Consider the following 26,269-nt stretch of genomic DNA (forward strand, 5'->3'; position numbering starts at 1 on the left):
AGAAACAGGAGCAGGACAGCATATAAAGATATACCACAGTATGTTCATGTTGTACATCAGGGATGTGTTTCAAAATACCATAGTTTTTCCACAGAGCTGGTACTGCAAATTGGACAAAACTGGCAAATCACACTGGATAATAATGGTACTTTAGGAATTTTTATTTTCTGTAATTATCAGCAGACTTTAAGGCAAAAAGAACATATATTGAGGAAGGAAGGGAGGGAGAAATAGTTAGTTATTGCCTACCTTTAGCAAGGCAGAGTGATAATGTTTTTGCCTGCGTGTGTGTGTGTCCGTCGATGTGCGTGAGTGTGTGTGTGTATCTGTTACCACTGTCTCTGTATCTGTTATCATTATATTTCATGAATGGCATGAGCTATCATCATGAATCCTGGGTAAAAAGATATGGCCAAAATCTTGGACAATTTTGAAAACAGGCACTCAGGGTCAAGGTCAAGGTCACCAAAATGACTGCCAAAGGTCAACTAGTTTTTATCGCCCACCTTTAGTACCATTACATCTCATGAATGACTTGAGCTATCAACACGAAACTTTCAGGGTATCAAAATATGGTCAAAATTTTGGACAGGTTCGAAAATGGGCAGTCGGGACCAATATTCTGGCAGACAATTATCATTCCGCTCCTGAATGCTTTTCTTTCATTAATAATGAGGATTTACTGTACCTACCAACTGTATACCCAATGCAATGGGCAACACACCAATTCATCCATCATTCATCCATTCAAACTGTTCATCTCCACCTAACACACACATCAACCTGAACTTTTTTTCCCAACTAAAAATTAAGTGAAGTAGGATTCAGGAAAAAAGTGACAAATAGGAAAGTGGAAGAACTATGCAACTCTGAAGGTATCACAGGAGGAATGTTTACCTTCTGAGCATAAGCAGTGCGATGGTGACGACACACAGGCCAGTGAAAAGTCCAACACTGAAACCAAGGTTGCCTGCTTTCACCACAAAGTCTGTCCCCTGCAGAAGGAAAATAAATACACTGTAACTTTTTAGTAAGTGAGGCACCAAATCAATCAGTCAAAATAGCTTTCATTACACAGACAAAATAATTTTGTACTTTTAGTTTTGACACAAGTGCACATACATACCAATGTTCACATATACTGTACTTCTCAGGGCATAAATCTGGTTATGATGGCAAATCTTAACGCACTGAAATACAGTACCACACATACATTCAAACATATACAAGCAATCATCCATCCATCCATCCATCATCTAATCCTGTGTTGCCCTATCAAGAGTGTAGGAGCTCAGGGCTAGGCAAGTTGGTCCTGACATTTAAGACGAAAGCGACCAGTCTCACTCATCCCTTAGTAGCATTATGTGAGCAATAAACCCCAACCACCCCTTGGATATAAACCTGTGTAGGCTCAATCTGACTGGAGTGCCATAATTACCCACTAAACCACCAGGTGCCATAATCTGGTTATATGGTTACTACCCAGCATAGTAAATGGTTTCCTGGGTTACAGGAAACCATTTTGCATGTCACTCAGTGTTGAGACTATAAGGCAGCACTACAATGAGTGAGTGGATGATGGGTGCCTCCACCTACCTAGACAAGCAATCATCATACATATTAATATACACACACAAACACACAGTGCACAATTACTACACATCCAACCATACATCAATCTTCCAATCCTATAGTGTTCCATCAAGTACTTTGAGGTCTGGGGTTAGGCTACTCAGTTCAGACATTTAAAACGAGTGTGACTTAGTTGCCTGCCTCTGGCCAATATTACAGGAACCAGTCACTTGTTACTCGGCATAGAGTTAAATGACGGATGCACTAGTTTGAGCAAATGAATGGTAAGTGTCCCCAGTTACCACAAATATATGAAAAAAAAAAAAAAACACACAAACACACATACAGCACACTCCATAACATACACATACATAATGTACATCTCCCCCACACACACCCTCTGCTTTAAAATGCACACATGAAGACCTCAGTCCCTAAAACCATCCTTACCACAACAGCATGATACACAGACGCAATGAGCCATGGCAGGCCAAGACCAAGGAACACGTTGACTGAGTTACTGCCAGTGACATTTCCAACGGCATTGTCTGCATACTTCTCTTGTACTGCGGCAGTTTTGGAGGCAAAGGTGTCGGGTAATGAGGTTCCAAGTGCAACAAAGGTGATGGCTGTGAATCAGAAGGGAGAACAAAGTTTAATGTGATAGTTTTGCAAATGAAGGTGTCTGGTAGTGACAGCAAAGGGAGATGATGGTGAGGGCTTTGACTCTGAAGGGACAATGAAGTTTAGTGATATGGAAAGGAAAATGAAGTTTACTGAAAGGAACTAAAATGCATGGAGGCTAAAATGTCAAGGTCATGTCTGAAAGCTGGCCATATTCTAGGTAGCACAGGAGGCTTTATAGCAACTCCTCCTTAGCAATTCTTTTACTTATTACATCCTGACAGATACATCGATAAATTATATATCAATATGGTTTGATTAATAACACAGACAAATATAACTGTACTAAGGCACAATGTGCAGAATAAACTACTAAGGAAGAGGTCTTATGAAATCTCCAAAGCCACTTAAAACACAACTCTCAGTGAAAGGGTACACAGCATTAAACCCTTCAATCTAAATTTGTGCTGCTTAGTTTATTCCTGTTGGTAAAGCCCTTGTTCACGACAATTTTACTCAGCTTAGGGGAGAAATCTCATAGTGAATGGGCTGATGGAGGCTATACCTAACACTCTGGATAAAATATTCATGTTAAGGTGGGGGAAAAAAAAAAAATCATATGATAATAGTACGGAAAAGGTAAAGATGGGGACAGATGCCATGAGGCACTTAGCCCTGGTGCTTATCTTTGTAACTTGGGCATCCAAGCCTGTGGTGAGGTATTCACCTATTATCCTGAAATTAAAGGTCCCCGTATCAACCAAATTTCATAGTTACCTCGCCTAAGTGTTAGCCTAGTATTAATTTAACCTACCATCTCAGAAACAATGGATGGATACAAGAGTTGAGTGGTGCCAGTTGCCCGTACCAGGATCTGAACCCTGGAGCTATTAGGCACGCAGTATTAAGCAAGGATTAATTATATTTCCCCATCCAGCATTAAGGACCTGTGAAAAAATTAAAGTTCCCTCACCAGTGACTGCATCCTTGAGGCCCACCAGACACCCAAAAATGGAAGCCAAGTCTCCAATGATAGCAGTGAGGACACCAATTGCTCCTAGTGACACGAAGAAACAAAGCCATCCACCCAATATACTTGGGGGTGGCACCAGGGCAAAGATGATCTGTGGAAAAACTAGGTGTCATTACTGTGTCCTCATACAACATGGAAGACTTTTGACAATTGAAAAGCTGTTTACTGAGAAGCCTGAAGAGGGTCCAAGTTGGGCTGAAATTGTTGCATCTCCCCAGTAAACAACTTTTCTAAATATGGGTAAAATTCTTCCAGGCATTGGTTATACTTATTGTAATTTTTACTGTATCTCCAGGTTCACCTGGGCAGGAACTTGGCAGACTGCAAAAAATAACCACTTCAACTACCTGTTCTCATGATTTTGATGAGGTTATGTAGAAGGAATATGTTATGAGACTGAAGTACTTGAGGTGAATGAATGTGTTGTGGTCTGAGGGGTTGCATTACAATAAAGATACAGTGAAATGTTTATGAGTTTCATCATTCGGCAGTAGGACACCTTTATCATCATCTTCACTATAATTACATCCATATGTTCTATTCTGCTTTTAGCTCTGACATACTAATAAAATACTGTAATATATAAAAATAAGACAAAGTGATGTGTTCTTGACTGCCACAAGCAGATACATTCCATGGACTCCAAATGATCCTAACTGGTGATGGATAATGGGCCCTTTCCAAGACACTCATACATGCATGCATGCATGTGTGTGCATGTGCACACACACACACACACACACACACACACACACACACACACACACACACACACACACACACACACACACACACACACACACAAAACCATCACTTATCATCCTGATCCTTTACCTACCTAGAGATGAGGTGAGGTTGGATGTAGAAAAAAAGCAAGAGAATGTATAAAAGTTGGAGAACTATCCATGGTGCACCCAGTGAAACTTATCACACTTCAGTTAGTCACTCAAGCCCATGGAATCCTGGCTCAGTCTCAAAAGCCCAATCATCAACTCATATCTTTCTTCTTCAAAGATACACTACATACGAGTATATAGCAGACAAATAAGAATAAATATACTGTACTGACTATAAAGTTGTAAAAGGAGTGCCCAACCTTTGTCATGTACCGCTGTGCATAATTATCCTGCAACTTGATCACGTATCATTTACCTTGACTCAACACTGACTCAATCCCATCAATTCTCTATAATCATATACTTTCATACCTTGCTTTCTTACACACTGATATACCATATCTACCACGTATCTACTGGTATATATGGTTCTTCTTCATTTACCATGCCTCCTCCCACCTTCAAACTCATTTACTCACACTTTTCACCACCTTACCTACATCCACCCCTTCCATACAACCATATCATCAAAGTACACTCTATACAGGTGCAAAATTAATCAAACCCAGTCATATCATCTTGACATTCCATCAAAAACTTAGGAAATGCAGTGATCTTCCAAACTCCATTACCTCATCTTTACCTTCCATCCACATGTGAGAAAATAAGCAAGCAACCAAGTCTCATCATAGGTCTGCCTCCAATCCAAAAGTGAGGAAATGCAGTAATCAACTAAAATCTCATCCTCCCATCTTTACCTTCCATCCAAAAGTGAGGAAATGGAGTACGTAATCCATTCCAGTCGCGTTCTCAATGTCACCACCATTGACATTAAGAGCGTCCTTAATCTGGCTGACATAGGTTTCGTGGTGGACTTGCAGGGCGTGGAGGTTGGCATTGGTCATCATCATCATGTTCGTCAGCACATTGTTGAAATCTGTCACAAAGAATGAGGATGATGAATTTGTGAATATTTCATAATTTCAGTACAATGGGTCTGTCCCAAGATGAGGAAACTGTTTGGTGGTAGCTAAAACACAATAGAAAAGTAATACTGAAGGGGATTTATAAACATCACCAACATCATATTCAACAGAAAGCTGCTGAAGGCTGTCCTGTGGAGAGTGAATGATAAACATGTACACTGTTTCATTATCTACTGTATGTCTGTCTTTCTATATGTCCATCTGTTGTCAGGATAAAACTACAATACAGCTAATGATTCTTTTCAGGCCAGATGTTATTGCAAATCCTTGACCCTTTCAGAGTGAGGAGTCGGTCAAAAGTTGCTGAGCTGTACAAAACTGTGTGGTGTCTGTTGTTACTGCTGGTGTTTGTGTTGCTCCAGGCTCACTGGGATGTAAACTGGATGGGCTGCTGGAAACCAGCCACTTCTGCTGGGAGTTCTCAGTGATCATTTGTTGAGGTGTTGGTGAGGGATTGTCTGTGCTGTGATAGTGCAGTACAAGAAATGTGTTGTGTTGTAGGAAATGCATTACAGTAGGAGCATGATGGACTGTTCATGAGCTATTCTGTACAGTGCTGTATTTTGTTTTGATATGGTAGTAGGGAAGAGTGATGGCTGCATCATAATCTGGGTAGGTAAACTTGTGTCTTTCTGTGCAGGATAGTTTCTCTGGGCATATCTATCACTGACCTCCATCACTATTAAAAGTTATTCCTGTGTTAAGTATAACTACTTAGTAGTGACTGGAGTAAAATAAAAAGATTTGTCACCAGAGCTATTGTTATAACATCTTTTTCTTACGAACATGAACATGATGGACTGCAGACTAAAGCTGTCCTACTCCTGTAGTCCTCCATCCTCTACTTGGGGAACATGGAGGGAGTTGAAGGATTTTTCTTTTCAAATTTAAACCAGGCACATCCTCTGCCAAGTGATACTGGTGCTACTATGTGAAGGTGTCTCTCTCTAGCATCTATCATCATTGGAGTGAAAGGGTTAATCATACCGTCATCGTTGGTGATAGTGACGGCTGTCCGGTTAATCTGGCCTAGCTTGGCACCACCCTCAGGGTCAAACAGTTCCACCTCAAAGTGCTCGTCCTTCTCTGGGGTCATGTCGTCAATGATGGGGATCTCAATGTTCTGGACAATCTGTTGGGTGAGGATTCAAAGTCTTAGTTATAGATCTGATGACTAAGCAGATTACTGTCATCATCACTATCATCATCATCTTAACATATCCCCACATTCACAAGAGGTAAAATAATTTACCCCTTCAATAAGATTTTTTTTTTCCTCTCCTCAACTTAACCCCAATGATTTTAGCCAAGACCACTCAAAGTAAAGGTATTTAAAGCCTATCCCCACTGATTTCCTAACGAACAGGATGCCTTCTATATTTTACTCTAGCTAGACTAGATTATTTGAATTCAGCCTGTTTGAGACTTCAGGTTGTGAGGGGATTAATAAACTAAAATATACTCTGTCCACTTTAATTGGCCTGAAGCTGCCAAATTTCCCCACTGGAAACAGAGTTTCACTCTCATCTTAAATGGCAGAACCAACTGCCTAGCCCTGGGCTCCTACACTCCTCATGGGGCAACGTAGGATTGAATGATGGATGGATGGATGAAACAGAGTTGTAACATGGTATGAACACTACAATATGATGCTTGTCATGAAAAAGCAGAGTGAAAAGGATGTACAGCTGCAGTATTGTCTTACTCTGCCACTGAGCAATTGGCAACGGGCTGCAAAAGGCCAAAAATCTAGACCAAGTTAAGGTGGATGAATCATATACAGTACTGTAATCTACTGACCTCTGTGTGTTTGAAGACCAGTACACCCTCCCCTCCCTCAAAGTCACGTCCAGAAAGTGCAGACTTGTCGATGGTACGCCATTTGACTGTGATTTCACCGTCAGCACCATTTCTACGCACTACTGGAATCACTGCATTTCCCACACTCTCCTTCACCAGAAAACCTCGCTTCTGGAACATCACCATACCAGGTTCTGTGGAGGAAAGGAGATGGAATGGTAAGTTTGCTCATTCACTTGACATAAACTTTCAGAAAAATACAGTACCTATTAGTAAATCACAGAATCTGGTGGAAAGGTACAATGCAGTTTTGTGCAAAAAAAGTCAGTTAACTAGCCCTTTGTTAGTTTTGATAATTCAGGTAATACTTTTTAATTCAAAAAATACTTCATCTAATCTTAGCTCCTCAGTAAGGGTTGAAAAAATTCAGTTCCAAGCTCTAAGACTAAAACAAATGAACAACCAAAAACTACTACAGTACTGGTTCTATATCAGCACTGTATGTTGTACATGTCGCTGATGAAATACATTCCTGAACCGTGTTGCTAAAGACAGACTTTACAAAGCCTTGTGACAGAGAAACTATCATCAGCTATCCACACTAAGTATGAAAATTTCCAAAGAAATTAGGAGATATCGTACTATACTCACGGAATAAAGTAAATTGAAAATACCATTAACGTGGGGCACAGAAATTCTCATGATAAACATTAGGTAGCACTTTACCCAATGTTGCTGAGTCTAGCAACTTCCATGACAAAATGAGGTGGCTACAAACTATCATCGTTAGGTATTATACTTTACAGAATTTTCTTAAGATAAACTAACAACAGATAGTATTGTCACTGAATATGGGAATTTGCAAGACAATCTAATGGGATACTCTGAAGTCAATGAGTAGGGCAATATCAAAGATAAATAAAGAAACAATCTCCCCTATCATTATTAGGGATAGTAATATCAACAGATGCCACAGTCACAGAGACATACAAACAACTAGTACAGTACTAACCATCATCATTGAGGATAGTAATTTCCATGATAGAGATGCGACCGAGTTGGACCCCCTGGCGCTGCTCTGTATCCAGTAGCAATGACAGCTTAAGGAAGAACTCCTCATCTGGCTCCCACTGGTTGTCGTTGATGATCTCTACCTCGATCTGACAACAAGAATGTAGATTTGAAGAAACCACACAGAACTGATACCTTGATCACAAGAATACAGCATGACCAATACAGTACTAGAGAAATATAAAGGATCTCTACTTCAATCTGAACACAAGAATAAGAATCAGACAATACTGGAGCAGTATTCACAAAGGATCTCTTCCTTAATCTGACATCAAAAATAAATACACAGTACTGGGGAAGTATTATAAAGGACCTATTTTGTGCACAGCTTTAAAAGAAAGGTGACTGGTAATGTTGTAAATGAATGACTGGGGTCTGTCCAAAGATTTGACTGGGAGGTGACCAGCGATGTTGCTTTAAATTGTGGTGACTGGAGATGTGTGGGAATGGTGGGTTTTTCATTCATTCATTCTTTTATGAAGGTTCCAATATGTCTGCAAGTGCCAGCCTTAGTTATCCAATGGCAACTCTCCACACTGTCCAATCTCAAGAAGCCTCTCTATTCTGCCAATAATCACTAAAGTCCCACGCTTAGACCTCATCCCAAGACTTTTTTCAGTCTCCTTCTTGCAACTCTACCTTCAACATTCACACCTCTCATCCTCCTCACCCAGTTGTTATCTTCCATCCTCCCCAGATGCCCAAACCATCCCAACCTATCCCTTTTCATAACACTAATCCTTTCAAGTCTTATCCTTTCTCTTAACTCTCAATTTGTAATTTTATGCATAGGTTTAGATGTGATATGGGTAATCTCATCAGAAATGAAGGTGACTGTTACTGCTGTGTGAGAATAATGGGCTTCCGTGCATAGGATTCAAAGTGATATGATTAATAACGCTGTCACGATATCAGACATCAACTCATACTGTATAACAAATAATTCCATGGTACGGGCCTATCACAAAAGACCTCTCACAGTGAAGGGGGTTAGGAACACTCTTAATTAGCCACTTCATCATAATGTGACCTTTCATATTCTGCTCTGGCTACTGCTAGGTGATTTTATTCAGCTTAGAAGAGACTTCAAACTGAAAGGATTATCACAACTTTTATTAACCCCTTCTGTACTATCAAACTTTCTTTAGTTAAAACAGTAACTGAAGGAAAGCAAGTATTAATCATGAAAAAGTGTCATCATGTCAATATGATTAACCCCATCGCACTGATATTGTTTATATTTCATTCTTGTTGCGCCAGATGATTTTTGTTAAACTTAGGAGGCCTCTTCCTTTGAAAGGAGTATGAATATTAAAACAATCAACAGACTTACTAGATGGCAACCCGCCTTGGGATGTACAAATCAGAGGCCAAGCGACCTAGGTACAAAACACTTATTCACTTCCATCCGATGATACATTCATTATTTCACTTAGGCCACAACCAGAAAATTTTATTCAAATTAGGAAAGAGCTATTACAGAGAAGGGGTTATTGAAAGCTCTATGTAATCTCTACAGTCTGAGAAGTTTCTCTAAAGGTGAATCAATCGTTAAGGAGATGAGAAAAAGGAATGTCACTGAACTGAAAAAGTTAAAGTACTTCAGAAGGTGAAATAAAAATACTTACAAACTTCTCAGTCTCTCCTGGCTCGAAGGTGATGATTTGATTGATGGGAATGTAATCCTGTTCCTCCGTGGCTGTCCCGTCTATTGTCTCAACCCTAGGGGGGAGGGGGGAAATATTATCATCCTGACATCATTTACCACCTAAAGATCAAGTGAGGTAGTGTTTAGGAATCAAGAAAAACCTGACAGAGGGAGGAAAATATATACGTGTACAGTATCACGAAAAAAAAAAAAGCCAATCCCATATAAATGACCAGTTTGGAGGCATTACATGACTAAACTAGAAAGCACTCAGAGAGCACATACCTTCGCCAATGCCGCTGCCACTGAAAGGATCTGGATCTGGATCCGGATCTCCTCCCAAATTTAATAGAGTCTTTCTTGGTCCTTGGCCAACCATTCCACAGAATTTCATTGAAATTCACTGATAACTTTTGGAGATATAGTGTGGGATACTCTGGATCTGGATCCAGATCTGCCAACAAAATTTAATCATTTCTTCCTTGGCCCATGGCCCACTTTTCCACAAAAATCCATCAAAATCCATTCATAACTTTTTGAATACTCCTGCTAACAGACAAACAGACAAACCAACCAATGCAGGGTAAAACATAGCCGCCTTGATGGAGATACAAAACCTTCATACACCTCTTAGAGATACAAACCAATGCAGACAGTGGATATGGATGTCACTCTGTGACAAATCAAATGAGCACCTGCTGTCTCAACGCCAACCCTGTACAGTGCACCTATGTAACACACAATACCTTGTACTATGACTTTCAGATTTAACAATGTACAAATACCCCGAGCTAGTTCATTAAATACAAAGTTAGTGTACTGTACTCCAACTTTCAACTAAAGTATCCACTTTACCTAACACTGATTTTGTTGTCTGTCCTCCCGGAACGAATGATGGCCACCTCAAACTTGCCGATGTTCTCCATGACTGCACATGAGGCTGAATGGAAGTCAACTACAGCATTTTTATGTGGCATTACCTGAAGCACAGTTGAAATGGAGGTTAGTGTATAATAATGATGGAAAATCTTGCTTTTCTGAATAATAAGGAAATCAGGGTGGAGGGTGGAGTGGAGGTAAAGCACAGTATTTCTATGTAACACCACTTAGAGTCAGACTCCAGATTCACAAACCAACTTACAGTCAATTCCTAGTTGTAACTCTGATTTGTTTCTGCAGGAGGATAATGAAAGGGAAATGCAAAGTTCTCAGGTTTTCTACTCCTTCTATAAAACAAAAGTCTTAGTTACAAGGGGAAAATTATCATAGGTATATTACTTTCCTGCGGGAAGAACTAAAAAAGGAGAGTACAGAATTATCTTGTGTCTCTAGTTCTTCCTGTAAAACAAATTCTAATGTACGGCAGAGAATTGATTGTATATATGTTTGTGAATCCCTCCTTATTTTATTTTTTGTGCAAGAAAATCATGCACCTTTGGGTAATATGGTAGGAATCTCTAACCATAATCAGTAAATCTATCTAGTGCCAGATGCTTAATCCTGAGAGATTATTTATAAAACAGTCATAGCATCACTGTATTTAGCACTTCGTTCAGTAGCTCTTTTACTGTATATAATCAGATTCTGCCTTCTAAGCTATTCTTGTGTATGAAAAAATATAAACCACACTGAAAAATCTATAAAAAAATGCACTGCAATGTAACTATTAAAGCATTACTGCTATATCATCCAGTGCATGACACTAAGTAAACACTGTATACTGCTGATCTGTGCATTAGAGATAAAGCATCTGAGCACAAACATTGGTCTTAATTTTCCATGTTTGACAAAACATCTTGATGGTGATACAGAGTGGGTAGCTTTATCCAGCAAGAATCCTTTCTTGGGTGGGAGATTGATGCTTTTGTCCACTGCAACAGACTTCTGAGTGATACAAGTGTGCTTATAATAAAAAAAAAAAAGAAGAAGAAGAAGAAGAAGAAGCACAGTTGTTTAAGAGCAGAAAATGAATGCAAAGTAGATGAGAGAGTATGCAAACAAAGATGACAGTCAGAGAGTGCAAAGTTGATGACTAAAAAATGAATGCAAGGCAAGTGAGTGTGTATGCACAGGAAGAATACAGGCAGAGAGATGTGAAGATACAAAGCAGCGTGGAGATTCTTGTAACAACTGCATTTTGTAAGGAAATATTCAAGATCGGGGGACCAAGGTGTCATTAAAATACAGAGGTAAACAGAGAGAGATACAGGTAGACAAATAAACAGAAAGACTGACAAATAAACAGGCAAAGATGGATTGTCACATAGAGAAAGGGACACATACATCAAAACAGATGCAGATAAAGACAAACAGATAGAGAGATGAAGACAGACAGAGATAGATGGATGGACAGATAGAATTTTACCTTAGGAACCTCCCCGACTGTTGGTGCCTCCGGATGCTCATTCATTGCATTATATACCTGACAGCAGAAGAACAAATCCTCCAATTAGCATGCAGCCTAAACATGCAGCGATGACACAATTGAGATTACTTCCTCTACAAATGATACTTAAAACAGCATCAAGTAAACTGGCCTAGCTCTTCTCAAACTGCTGTGACACTGTAACTTCTGCCATGATTTTACAGAACTGCTTATCTGTAATTGCCTACATTTGATTTTGGTATTTTTCAGCCCAAGTATCTTTATTGGTATCATGGAAAATGAATTCTATACCTTGTTCTATTTCACTGCTAATAAGACTTTAACCATTACCATACACTTATATATGCAGTATCATAGATCTCCTGATGACAATGGGATAGATATATGTTGGTTCACAACTTGCCACTAAAAATGTACCTTAAATACATACTGGTGCCCTATCTGAAACCTATAATGCCACTTAATTAAATATTTACTGGTACTCTATCTGCCACTAATGATATGAATTAGATATATGCAGGTACTAGTACCCTAACTGCCACTGATGATGTCAGTTAAATATATATTGGTACCCTATCTGCCACTAATGATGTGGCTTATTTAAATATAAACAACCCATCTGCCACTAATTATGTTGCTTATTATCTACCTTCACACCAAACTAATCTTACATTCTACCACATTCTGCTGCCTGACATGACTTTTAAGATCTAACTGTCCTTAAGGCAAAATATTTTCAATCATATTATTAAAGACTCTTAAACTATTTTAAAACTCTTGTAATCATATCAAAGTCACACAGGAACAGCTAGCATTTTGATCCAATCTTGTGAGTCATGTTTGTCTGTGTCTCTAGTTTACTAATCTTAACTCTAATTAGCCTTACTTATCCTAAACTACATCATTCTGGTCTACCCTAATCAATTCCGTCTGTCAGTACTGGATAATACCTCTATCAATAACAATATCCAACACCTTAACTGTTATGCAGCTCTAAACACAAAGCAAAACCTTTTTAAATGCAATATAAAAAGGCTTCAAACAAACAGCATCTCCATGGAACCTATGGTGGAAAGGATGTAACTGCACATCTAAAATTTCACCTGAAACAGTAAGAGAAACGTGGCAAAAATTTAAAGTTCTGTATTAATGCAGTCAATAGTTTTTTTTACACTGCCTTGAAACTGTGTATAAACCCAATGAAACCTTGCCAAGTTAACCAGTAACATTTAAGTAAGCTGGAAAGACTGTAAGTTCCTCCGCTGGTTCAGAACCCCTTAGGTATGTAAAAGGAATATTGACTGCAGATGTACATGTATGCTAGATCTTCAAACAATCAGTCAACAATGCTGGTATGTTCATCTTCTATTCTGACAGCATGCTTATGGGATATAGCACTTTTAGTAATTCGGCTTTGTGGAAATCTTACTGGGATTCAGTTTCAGCCAACATTCTCTGCAACTTTACTTGTACAGAAGGATTTTTCATCATAAAGACACATATCAAATCTTTACCATAACTCACTCCAGCATAAGTAGTCTGAGTTTTGGAAATCTTACCCAACACTGAAGAATTAATCTTTTGGCCAGGAAATATAAACTTTGTATGTGATTCTAATACTAGACAATTTCCTTTTAGCCCTGGCAAATCTTCCATGGCCAAAGGATTATGTGGGAATTAAGATTACCCACTTTCAAGCAACCCTAGACATGCATTTTTTGGTTTAACATTGCACTGGTGTGATGCTGACCATGCTGTGTTACATATGGTTTCACTCTAAGGCTTCATCAGCATGACAGATTTGAGCACTCCACACACAACTCTGGTTAACATGCACCATGCACATGCACAGAAATATTAAAATCTTATGATGCAGCATACACAGCACATTGATATAAATGCAAAATACAAACATTATAATACATATAACACTTTACTGTATATCTACAGCAATACTCCTTTAACCTGCTTAGAAATGAAAATATTTACCTGAAGATACCTTGTGATAATGTAAGATTAGATAACCGACTGAATAAATGGGAAAACAATAAATCTGAAACTGTATCCATCACTTTGAAGCACGAGCCTTAAAATGACTCACTGTTACTAAATAGGTTGACCCTGATTGAACTGATGATGAATTACAGAAAATCCTCACTGAATGCTTGGTTCACTATTAAGATGTCACTGTGACAGAAGATAAGTCAAAGATGTGTTTTAATATATCACTACTTTTTCCAGACAAGTGGTACTGTAGACTGGGGTGGACAGACAAATCAGTTTTATATATAGCAGTGAAGCTTAATAAGTAATTTTACATAATCTACTGTGAACTTAACAGCCAAAAAGAAATGTCAGTATAGATGGCTCAACAAGAAATTACTGCATGTCATTCCCATTTCAAGTTGCTCAGTATACATTACAAAGTTGCTCTGATACCAGAAATTTCTTTTTGTGCTCTTAACCTCTCAATCATAAGCCAAAAGTACAGTATATAGTTCTTCAAGTTGTTTCACCTTATATCTTGCAACTGTAAATGAGGACTTCTCGTAATGCACACAAGGATGTGATGTCAAAATTGCCAGTCTAAAGGCATCTTCTTGCTATGGTTGGAATAAGAACACAAAAGGTCTGATCATATGGGTTGGATTAAACTGAGAGAAAACACCCCATATCATAGAGCCACACTCTAAGTATTCCCTTTTTCAGTACCAGACATAACGTGGGTGACCGAGAGACAGAAGGCCCAGAGCATGCACGTATAAAATGCAGTGCTCTTATCCCAACTTTTACCCTCATCTTAATGATGGAGAGGGATGTCTTCACAAGATGGCACTGATAGGACCACACAGTTCCACCAACTGATTTGTCTTTCAACACCCCTCCTGACTCCTGAACGAAGGATGGTGAACTACCAGAGGGGGACAACTTCACCCTACAATCTACATTTCAGATAAACCTAGGGCTACAACTACTACTACTGTACTGTAGTACAGTCTGAGCATGTAATTTTGAGTTTAAATTTGCAACTACCAATCAATTTTATTCTGACTGGGATAATGCCCTAGCTGTGAGAGGTTAATGAAGTCTGTGTATAACACATTCAGTTTCAAAAGCCTTTTGGATCAGAAGAAATCTGATTGTTGATTGCACAGAGAGAGACAGAGAAGAAAAAAAAAAAAGCTATAGGGAAGTGGTTCATTCCTACAAAGGACACTGTAATGAAGAAAACTTTTAGTTATCAGGCTGCCTATACCTTTAAAAATATTTCTCCACTCTGATAACATAAACTATAAAAATTTTGATTACCCTTGTAGTGATAACATATTACAGCAGCTAGGGCTGCAAGATAATCGGGAGATATTTCATACTTAACTAATGAAGAGCACACATTAAGAAGGTCGGGTGGGATGAAGTCAATCCAAGCAATTTTGGTAGGGTAGCAAGTTGTATCAAGTCAAATAACCAAACTTGCAACACAGAAGCCGGACAAATTGAGCCAAAGTTCATGAATCTAAGAGGCTGAAACCTAAAATAGGATCAAATATGAAAGAAACTGGTGAAATAAGAATAATTCAACAAAGTTCATAAACCCAAAATGGCACATAAAATGGAAGAGATTGGTGTCCCTGAACCTTTTGTCTGCTTTGGACTCAGATATCAGCAGTTAATAGTACCATGACTGTAAACCATATGATGAGATGCTAAACTACTGAACTGACCCAGAGATAGGTGTACAAGATTTTGCTGTTCCTCAGTTTAGAAATGGCAACAGCCTTTCAAGCTGTACGAGCCCAAGGCTAAATGACCATAATGGTTTGACAGTGGTCAACAGCCAACCTTTAAATGTACTAGGCTGTGGTGGCCTACTTTTGGATTCCTACATCCCACAGGAGGGTAATTGTCCATTACTGTTACTAACCTGCTACCATAACATAGGACTGGCTGTTACTCTTACTAAACTGAGGAACAAGTAACTCTTAAAACTTGCCAAAGCTCTTAAATCATTATCTATCTATCTATCTATTCATCTACTTTCAGATGCCTAGTCCCTGGATTCATCCAGGGTGACTCCAGTTATTAATATATGCTTTACTATGCATTACTAGGCTTTGACTAAGCTGCAGGTCCTATAAAATGTACAGTACAGTACAGCATATTAAAGTCTACATTTCAGGTTTTAACCCTTTCACTAGGATGTATTATAGTTTATTCTTGCTACCTCCAATGACTTATTCAGCTTCAGCATGATGCTTGACTGTGAATGGGTTAATGAAAGCTATACTTAACTCTTCCAGTTCCAAGTCATCCATAAGCTGAATAAAAGTGTCTGGAGACAAAACGAACAACACAAATACACAGTGGCCCACAAATAACATTCTTCTGGAAATCTGCCTGACGGTATCTTATCTGCTGTGGGGATGGCTCAGTCTGCTGATGCAGGTATGGATATTGCCATATGGAGTTGGAAATGAATAAATGATTCACAACTGACATTGATAACACTGAGATGTTCCCACAACACACAAGAAATTGCCAAGTGGAATGGAAGAAAAATGTTATATATGGGCCACTGCATACATTCATCAGACTGAAGGGGTCAATGCATTTCCATAACAAGTATCATCCATTTTCATACAAAGATATATACATAATTACTAGCAAGCACAGGGTAACAAAGCAAGGATAGTCCCAGGTACAGCTTTTTACGAGCTGCAAAGGCAACGAGGTTTAGTAAATAGCACAAGGTTTGGACGGAGAGGTGGCAGTTGTGTGCACAGCTGGTACTTACACTGTGCAGGTGTGTATCAATAGCCTGGAAAGTAAGGGCGAAGAGAGAAGTGTTCAGGGATATATGTTTACCTGTATTTTAGCAGCTAGTTCATACACTCCACCCACTGACCTCCTTTCACATACTTCTCCTTCTTTGAAATTCACATAATATCTCAGTGTGGATTATTATTTGCTCTGACATGACAAAGGCCCCAAACCCTTTTCAACACATCTGATGGTCAAGTGTAGTCAAACTAGAAGACTGATTTGGCTAATTCCAAGCACGGCCTGTCTCAGTGTTGACTCAAGTGCATTTGTTTTAACCTGATAAGATCCCAAACCTTTTCCAACAATAACCAGTAAACTAGAATGATTCCTACCTAATAAATACGGCACATCAATTTCATTCACCTACAACTTATTAATCAAATTACGGGAGTTGCAGTTCTCTCAGATGAAAACAAACCAACTATAATTTTCAGGCACAAGTTGTCACTGTGACTGTAACTGAACCCCATCAGCCCATTGATGTCATTTGTAAAATATTTTTGTTGCTACCATATAATTATATTCACCATAGGAAAGTGCCCTTGTAGTGAAGGGGTTAATGAGGCTATCACTAGCCCCCTGAATTAAAAAAAAAAAAAAAAAATCTTTCCTATTGAGAATAAAACCATAAGGAGATAGCAGGAAATAATTAAAACTATATCCTTGAGATGAATAGGTTAAAAAAGCACCCAATATACCGACACCAGTGATACATACCGGTATATACTGTAATGATGATGAACTACTGATAATGCCCTGACTCAGTGACATCATATTCATTATATCAGGTTCAGTGTAAATTACATATTTATGGAAAACTCTCTACACTTTATAGAATATTATGTTTGATTAAATAATTCAATTGTCTATAACAACAACAGTCCTTAAGATAGCACATTCTTAATATACCTCCATCCAAGCATTATAGTAAAATCATCCTTCCTAAAGCTACACTTGTTCCAAGACTACATGTGCCAAAATGTAAGTAATAAAGTCTTTAGTTAGCAGTTGACTGATGAAGAACTGGTTCATGACCACGTAAAGAACATCCCTGCTTAATTAATGATGATAAACTACATTAATAATCAACCTGTGTAGAGAATTAAACCATGGATTTTAGAACAATTACAGTACACCCTATAAGGATTCCTCACAATACCAATAATCAAGATTTATTTGGGTTTCTATTCCTTGCAGGGGGTAATATGGGATGGAATGTTATTGCTATATGACTAACCAAAATTTACTGTGGTTGAAAAAAGAAACCCAAAGGTAATGATGGGATACAGTGTATGAATCAGCTGTCACTGACAACCAACACCATAACAAGATATCTTGGGAAACCAGGAGAGAACCTGAAGATGACGTCAACATGAGTAATTAATCCTGTCAATAAAACAGCACTGTCATTAAATAAAGTCCAATTGTCTTGATTCTTGTCACAGAAATGTAAGTAACATGCATGTCAACATATACCAGTAATTATTTTGAATGTAGGGCTGAACACAAGCTCAAAAATTAGTGTATGCTGCTTGAGAAAAAACTCTACTTGTTACTAAAGCCTGGATAACTGACAACAAATATTCTAAAAAAATAAAAACACACCCACACATACAACATGTGTTAGTCTATCACCAACAATTATTTGACTATGAACAAATAACTTGGTGTATAATTACGAATGTTAAAACAAGAGAATCTAATCAGCAGACACCACACCAAATGCACTATAACCCATCCAGAATTCTTTACCTTTCTAGTAATGTCCTCCTAAAACTTATCTACTGTACAAATAAAAATCCTGGATTCCAAAATTATATACGTGTACGAATAAGTTAAATTACAAATAATAACCTTATGAGAGTTAAGACTGGAGTAAAAAGAAAGCCAGTTAATTACAATCTGACAAACACATGGAAATACAGTACAGTACTTTCAAGTTCTTGATTTTCTAGCCTTCCTCAACCAAATACCATCATGGAAATTATGTATACAAGAGTACTAACAGATTTATCTGTACTGTATCTGAGAAACCACTGTAACCAATAGTCTTAGAATTACCCACCCTATTTTATTCCGAACACTTGAATATTGTACCTCTCTCACATGGCATTTTATGAAACAATCTCAATCACGACCCATTCAAGGCATTTATGAATGCTGTATACACACTATGCACACAATTCTGCACACTGTTATCTTGATATTGGCAAATCAGGTGCTGTATGAGCAACATTTCTAACCACCCACAGGGTGACATCGTGTCACTCATGTAAATATTTCTTACTTTTTACTAAACAACTTTCATTTGGCCTATCTATGTCTTTACATAACATAGCATTAAAGTACTATGGGCTAAAAATGCTCTTTTAGGGCTTGTGTAGGGTAGCTGGGGGCAGCTTCAGGATATGGGGAATACACTAGCTACAAGTCACTGGTTCTAATGGTACATTATTTCCTGATAAGCAGCAGGGCATCTGGATAAGTTTATAGCAGAAAGTGCATGGATACAATATATTGTAGAGTCCAGTATTCACTTATCATCACAACATACAAATGAGTTAATAGTAAATATTTTAAACTCAAAAACACTGAAGTACTGTAATGTAATTCAATTTTTTCCTCCTTTATCATGCTCAAGAAAAGCATCCTTCATAATTATCATCATAATCTCATTCTGACATGATTTTCTTTTTCCCAACTATGGATGGGCTGAGGTAGGGTCCAGAAAGCAAAGAAAAAGAAAATACAAAACAAGGAGAACAAATCCACAGCATGCTCCATGATAATGGCCAAACAGTCATTCACTCACGAAGCTATCCCCTGCAATCCTGATTCTACCTCACGGGCCTATTCCTCTGCACACATTTTTCTAGTACTTTTCTTTTATAGATGCATTTCCTATTACCGACCGGACAGAAATCAATGTGTCAACTATTAAGTTATAAATGGGCTTCCAAACCTTCGTTATAAGCTCCGTGTGCATGGTTCATTTAATCAGCTCCATCTCCTGTCAGTTCCCTAGCATCATAATATCCATACCTCACTTTCTTTCACACTCATTAAGCACATCCATTCAGCCTCTTCTTGACCTATCATGCCTCCCTTTACCTTTAAGCTTGCTCACACATACAGCAAACAATTTCTCTCTTGCAGTCTACTGAATTCACATCCAGATGAGTCTGGGGCTACAGCAACAACAACAGCATCCCTATTTACATTCATCCTCTGCATATGATCACACAATGTAAACACACCCTCTTCAGTCCTACTGTTACAGACTTCTTTGCTTGACATCCTTCATTAATCACATGATTCTTCTCCTATTCACACTACATGAACCACACACATTCCATAATGATCCCATATTCACTGTTCTTATTCCTGATTTTCATTCTCACTGCACATGAAAGTGTCGCACCTACATGTTCAAGTGGGCACAAAAAACATTTTTCATGCAATCCTGCAGCATCCACACTCAAGCCTCTGGTTAGTACGAAGGCCTTCACAGCACCATCACTTTCCTTCTCTATGCCACTCTACATTCTACTTCCTCTGCATATGCACTTCTTTTTTTATTACTAAACCTGGACACTTAAACTTTCTCACCAAATCAAATCTCTATCCATTCATCAGTACAGGTACATCACATTTAGAGTAACCAACTCTCAACAATCACCACAACTTTTATCTACATTTACTTTCAAAGATCACTGCTCACAGAAACTTTAAAGTACATTCTGTTGATACACACTATTTACATTGACCTTTTTTCCAGCTATGGACAATTATGTTATTTAACATAACTACTACTGGACAATTTTGTTCAACTGAGGCAAATTTTCATAGTCAAAGGGTTAAAAACTACCTCGATTAATACCTGAACTTTCAGAAACTCCCTCAGCAGAATAAAATGGTCTGGATTAAGCCTAAATATAATGTCCAAGTTTGTTTATGGTACTGAACAGTTTATGGTGTGCTAGTAAAAAAAAAATAATAATAATAATAATGATTCTCCATCAACAGTAGCAGTAACACTGACAAAAATAAATAAGTACAGGTGTACTGCAGATATATCATATGTTGCAGACATATAATTCAGATGGACAGCAACAATTGCTATGTACTGCAGTAATTTCAGTTACTGCACTTAACCCTCTCACCAAACAGAAGCACCTACAACTGAAACAGCATTAGAATCTAGAGATGAAATATCCTTCTAAAGTCTTTTCTGATAAGTGTTATGCATTACAAAGAACAATAATTTATGCCCTACAATAGAAATACTGTATACTTTCCCTTACATATTCTATGATAAATGATGTTTGTACTTTGAATATCTGTCGAAAACTACTACGACTGATCCCAATTTCATGGGTAACACATACCATTCACACTTGGTACACTAGTCCATTGTACAGAATACAAATAATACTAACTTCCAAGACAAATGCTCCATTCAGAGAGTGGTTGATGGGAAGCAGTTTCATTAACAATCAAGACTTTCCATTATTGTCTTTCTCTTTTAACTACTGTGGCTTCTGATATTTTGTGTTGGTAAATTGTACTGTCAGTTTTACTACTAGGGAGTCATTAGCTCGTTTTTGCATGTGGTTAAGCATCCAGACAACAAAAAAACTTTCAGATGTACCACTGCCAGTCCCAGAATGAAAGTTCTTTGAGAGGAAGCATGGTGTTGCTTCAGTGATGATGATTACTATAATTCACATTAACCTGGCCAAGGCTTTCATTTCTCCTGAATTATTTCCAGTAGCTCAGTGTCAGAGAAGCATAATGCTACAGTTATACATATTCTTCATTGTACTTCCTGACTATTATCATTTTCTATTTTCTCTTGTTAAAACTCGGCACTCAAGATGGAGACATGACAGTTTTAGGCCAAGTTAGGGTGAAAGCAGTACACCAATTCACCACTTTATACCTGTATTTGAAACTGCTTTTTATAACCCATAAATGCAATTGTGCACTACATCTCTAAATACACCAGCCTGTGAGAGGGCCACATCCGGCAGACGACATCTCATGCTAGCACGGTGCTTGAGAACACCTATGCCAAGCCTGGGGTTTCACACATAGCTCTATACCCTCATACTATGACCATCAGATCTCTAAGAAAATGCTAAGAGGTTGTCAAAATCTTACCATATTGAGCCACTGTTGATCCATAAGGAAAATTAGAGTATGATTTTATACATAAATATCTATACACTAATGTCTGACTGACAATGAACATGATATAGTGACAATTCAGACTTCAATGAATTAATTATAGTCTGCAATGCTGACTAAACATTGCTCTTCCTTTAAAATTCAAAAACAAGTACAGTATAATGATTCTGTACACAAAATCTTTAAGAACATTCATAAATTTTATACATAATGCCTGTAACACCACACAGAAGCAAAACAAGAAAATTTCAAAAGCATTCAAGTGACATTAAAATATAAACAAAACTAATGCAGCAAACTCACACGAAGTGCAAAACAGAAAGCAAGCAAGATATGGCAATTTTGTGCTATTACTAACATATCTCTTTGTTGCATGGTTGGGAGATGGAAGACAAATAATTTTACATATGAAAGACACACAAATCAATACCGAATCTGTACATTCACCTAACAGGGGTTCTTTAAAATCAAGGAATTGTGCAAAAGTTAGAGAAGTAATACAATAAGGGACCTGGAAAATGGAGGCATGATGTGGAAAATTTTCTCTGACAAGTACAGTTCTGTAATATGCATTAAACACTGTACAACAGTAAAGCACTGCATTTAGTGTAAAAAAAAGTCAACTGACCAAATGGCCTCCAGATACTGTATAGGGAGGACTATCTGAACATGTAATATTGTACACTGAATCTGATGTGTACAGTAACAATCCTGTGTCCATACTGTAATAATACTGTATTTACCCCTTCCCTATGATTGTCATTTAAATCTCATTCTTATTGTTACCGGACAAGTTTATTCAGCTTCAGTGGGAACCTATGCAATGAAGGAGTTATTGGAGATAGCTTTTAAATCTTTCAAGAAACACCTCCTATAAACTGATGAAATTACTTTGGTGGCAACTACAATAAGAACAATACAGATATAAAACTGAACGGGTTAATTATTATGTTCTAATAACCATATGCAATTCTGCCAACCCTTTCAGTCTGGTTATATATATTTTTTAGCTTATTCTTGCCCAGATGATTATTTTCAGCTTGTGAAATTCCTCTTGTATTGTAGAGGTTACTCAAGACTGGCTAAGCCATTAGCAAGGTTAGCTATGAAGCTGCCAGCCTGATACTACAAGGTTTGAATTCTGGTAGAGCTACTGCCACCGCTCATCTCAGATGTCCATTCACCTTTTGTGGGTTGGTAGAGTAAGACCCAGAGGAGGTAACTGTGGTAGCCAGGATGTGGTGGTCTTGCATCCCATGATAATGGGTGAATACCCCACCACAGGCTCAAAAGCCAAAGTTATGGAAATGGCTACTGCAGCTAAGCATTCCATGGTGTCTTTCTCCACCTTTATCTCACCTAACCCTGATAATCCAAATTGCCTCCCCTAAACTGGATAAACTCAACTGGTAGCAGCAAGAATGGAATATAAATGACATATACAGGCTAAAGGGTTTAACTGTATCAGAAACTTTTTCATATTTCTGATAAAAATATAACCCTGAACAAGCAACATGATCCAAGGAAGTGATAGCATCTGAGAGAGAAGCAGTCCGCTCCATTGAAGAAACCCCACGATAGAGCAGCAAGAAGGGTAATGGGGAGGTGGTGTAGGGGAGGAGGGGAGGGATCAGGGGCTACCTGGTTGGTGCCGTCCTCTAGCATGATCAGCGTTTTCATCCTGTCCTTAGAACGCTTGAAAGGAAGATGAAAGTGAGCATTGAGGAGAGAGATATACAAGAGATCCTACAACACAACTCATTACTGTACTTAGAAGGAAAATGAGCCAGAATTGCCAAAGCTTGCACAGTTAGACTCCTTTGTCACATCTTGAATTTCGTATAACTGGGGGCAGAGCTTGTACTTTAAAAATGGGATGGCCAAGCCTAATTATGGAGTAGTCTGGATAAACTCTTATGAAGGATACTACCCAATTAACTGGAGGTGGCTACTGGGATGGTCAAGCATATTTCAGAGGTGACCAGTACCATCCTGGCCACTTGTCTGGCTATGTTACTGTATATACCACTAATCCGATAATACTGCTGATTATTTAGGGAGGGCAAGGGGGAGTTCATGCAACGCAACCCTATATCTGGGGGAAAATGAACCAGCATTGCCAAGACTTGTAGAAATGAGTCTCTTTACCACTGCCTGACTTTGACTGGAGGAAAAAGATACACCAGATCTCCTATAGCACAACTCATTACAGTACTGTGGGGGAAAATTGACTAGAAGTGCTGAAGTTTGTACAATATACCTCAATCTCATTCTGAACTGGGCATCTTCATTCTGTTTTTACAATGCTTATAAGAAAAATAAGACTGAGTGTTGTGGTGAGAGATACACAAGAGGCTGCACAATACTACTCATTATTTGGAGGGAAAATCAGCTTCAAATTTCATTCTGAACTGGGCATTTTCAATCAATTTTTACAATACTAGAAAGGAAGACTAGAATGACTGTTAGAGAGAGATATCAGGCATCCTATAAAACTCATAATTGGGGAGCAAATCAACTAGAAATGCTATAGTTTGTACAAAACAACTCCCTTATCTCGTTACAAATGCGACATACAGGGAATTCTATGACAACTAATTTGGAGGGAAAGAAAGCTTGTAATATGACTTTTTTTTTTAAATGGCTGGAGGAGAGATGTGCCACAGATTCTATAATACTGTATAACGATTTTTTGAGGGAGAGAAGGAATTACCCAAATTGCAAAGGCTTGTCAAAAAACATAACCCTTTTATCTAAGTTCCATTTGGGTTAGAGATGGAACATAATAATGGATATTATAATAAAGGTAGTTCTAAATTGTATTACCCTCTCCAAAGTGTACGGGTCCATGGCTAGGTTACTTTAGTTCGGGCCATTAACTCCTCATGAAGACATCTTATTTTAAATTTTTCTTGCCACCTCCACACAATTCCGTTCAATCCAAGCCCATATTCTTGTCAGATAAGAAGGCTCCCTAGCACCTCTTCTTTAGTGATTTATCTTTGGATATGGCTGGTTAATATCTTTTTGTATGTTTTCTGTGCAGATTATGGTAATACAGGTATTAGAATGATTTATGTAACATGGAAATGGGTAGTAAGGTGTAATAAGCAAATTATGCTGCTTAGGAAAAGGTGTTTGGGACTTTCCTTAGTCAACATGAATATGGGCCCTGGAAATAACTTCTTGTAAAGCTGGAGTTCATGATGACTGTATGGGGTGGCCCATATATAGAACTCCACTAGAAACTCACATGGCAGTATCTTGTGTGCTATGGAGATGGTTCAGTCTGCTAGTGTGGGTGTGGTTATGGCAAAGGGAGTAGGAGATGAATGAATGATGCAGGGTGTATACAGTACAGATAACACTAACCGAGACATCCCCACAACACACAAAAAATCACCCAGTGGAATGGAAGTGGAGTGTTATACTGTATATAGGCCTCTCTGTATTTAACTCTCTTGAAAAGTCCCCTCTATGTTTGTTAAGTAAAATCATCTGGAGACAACGTAAATTAATAAAAAAAGATATCCTCCTGGTCCACAGGTTATTTAAAGATGAAAGGCCTACATCTGAACAGCCAAAATAGTGGAACATTATTATTAGACAGCTTTTCCTGACCACAGTTAGTTGTTGTGGTCTTTTCATATTCATCACCTAATATATTTACATAATTATGGAAGAACCAAGAAGCAGATAATGGAAAACCAATATACCATGAAAGGGTCATACTGTGCTGTCAACTGTGATGCCTGTAATCTTAGCAAGAGCACTAAAGTCATAAGGTAATGCAGTCTCACATATTACAAACATCATAGTAAAAATGCTCTGGCAAAACAGGTATCTTATATGATTCTAAGATCCAAGAGGTAAGGTCTATGTTACTGTGTTCTCAAAGACTTATCATCCTAGCTAGTGAAGACTAGGTTATACAGAACAGGTAAGCTTCTACATGACTCACAGTTTACTGGGTTTTATTCCAAGCAGAAGAGTTCATAAACACCACTTTCTTAGTGTTTATTCTGCATGTTGCACCTCAATATTCTCTTGTATGTTACTGATGCAAACTATGTCAATATTAAACTGATATAAATAACAAACAAATGAATGTGAAGGTGGAATATGCAAAATAATTGCTAAGAAAAAGGTGGTGCTGGAGAGGGATGCCTTCATGTGGTGACACTGATATAAGTACTGTAGATGGCTTTTTTGCCACAAATGTCCCTCACCTTCCTTCCTGTCCCCCCAAAGAAGAGTGGTGGGCTACAGGAGAAGGGCAACTTCAACCTGGTGTCCACTGGG

The 26,269-nt window shown here is 38.2% G+C and overlaps 1 protein-coding gene across 4 annotated transcripts in view; it reads right to left on the reverse strand.

Annotated features, from left to right (window-relative positions):
* LOC145402539 (sodium/calcium exchanger 2-like) overlaps positions 1-26,269 on the reverse strand; it is a 172,222-nt gene that overhangs the window by 8,161 nt on the left and 137,792 nt on the right. For 2 of the 4 annotated variants that reach the window (XM_080274537.1, XM_080274539.1), the window contains 11 exons: positions 16,749-16,772; positions 11,936-11,992; positions 10,426-10,550; positions 9,551-9,644; positions 7,864-8,011; positions 6,852-7,045; positions 6,039-6,183; positions 4,824-5,002; positions 3,170-3,320; positions 2,023-2,201; positions 898-995 (listed from right to left, as the gene is read on the reverse strand). In XM_080274537.1, the coding sequence (XP_080130663.1) occupies positions 898-995; positions 2,023-2,201; positions 3,170-3,320; positions 4,824-5,002; positions 6,039-6,183; positions 6,852-7,045; positions 7,864-8,011; positions 9,551-9,644; positions 10,426-10,550; positions 11,936-11,992; positions 16,749-16,772 (1,394 nt within the window). The remainder of the gene's footprint in view (positions 1-897; positions 996-2,022; positions 2,202-3,169; positions 3,321-4,823; positions 5,003-6,038; positions 6,184-6,851; positions 7,046-7,863; positions 8,012-9,550; positions 9,645-10,425; positions 10,551-11,935; positions 11,993-16,748; positions 16,773-26,269) is intronic. The other 2 variants (XM_080274538.1, XM_080274540.1) reach the window with 1 other exon arrangement.

Source organism: Coenobita brevimanus, chromosome 58 (genome assembly GCF_032717465.1).
Source record: "Coenobita brevimanus isolate Jiangsu-jjx chromosome 58, ASM3271746v2, whole genome shotgun sequence".
NCBI lineage: Eukaryota > Metazoa > Arthropoda > Malacostraca > Decapoda > Coenobitidae > Coenobita > Coenobita brevimanus.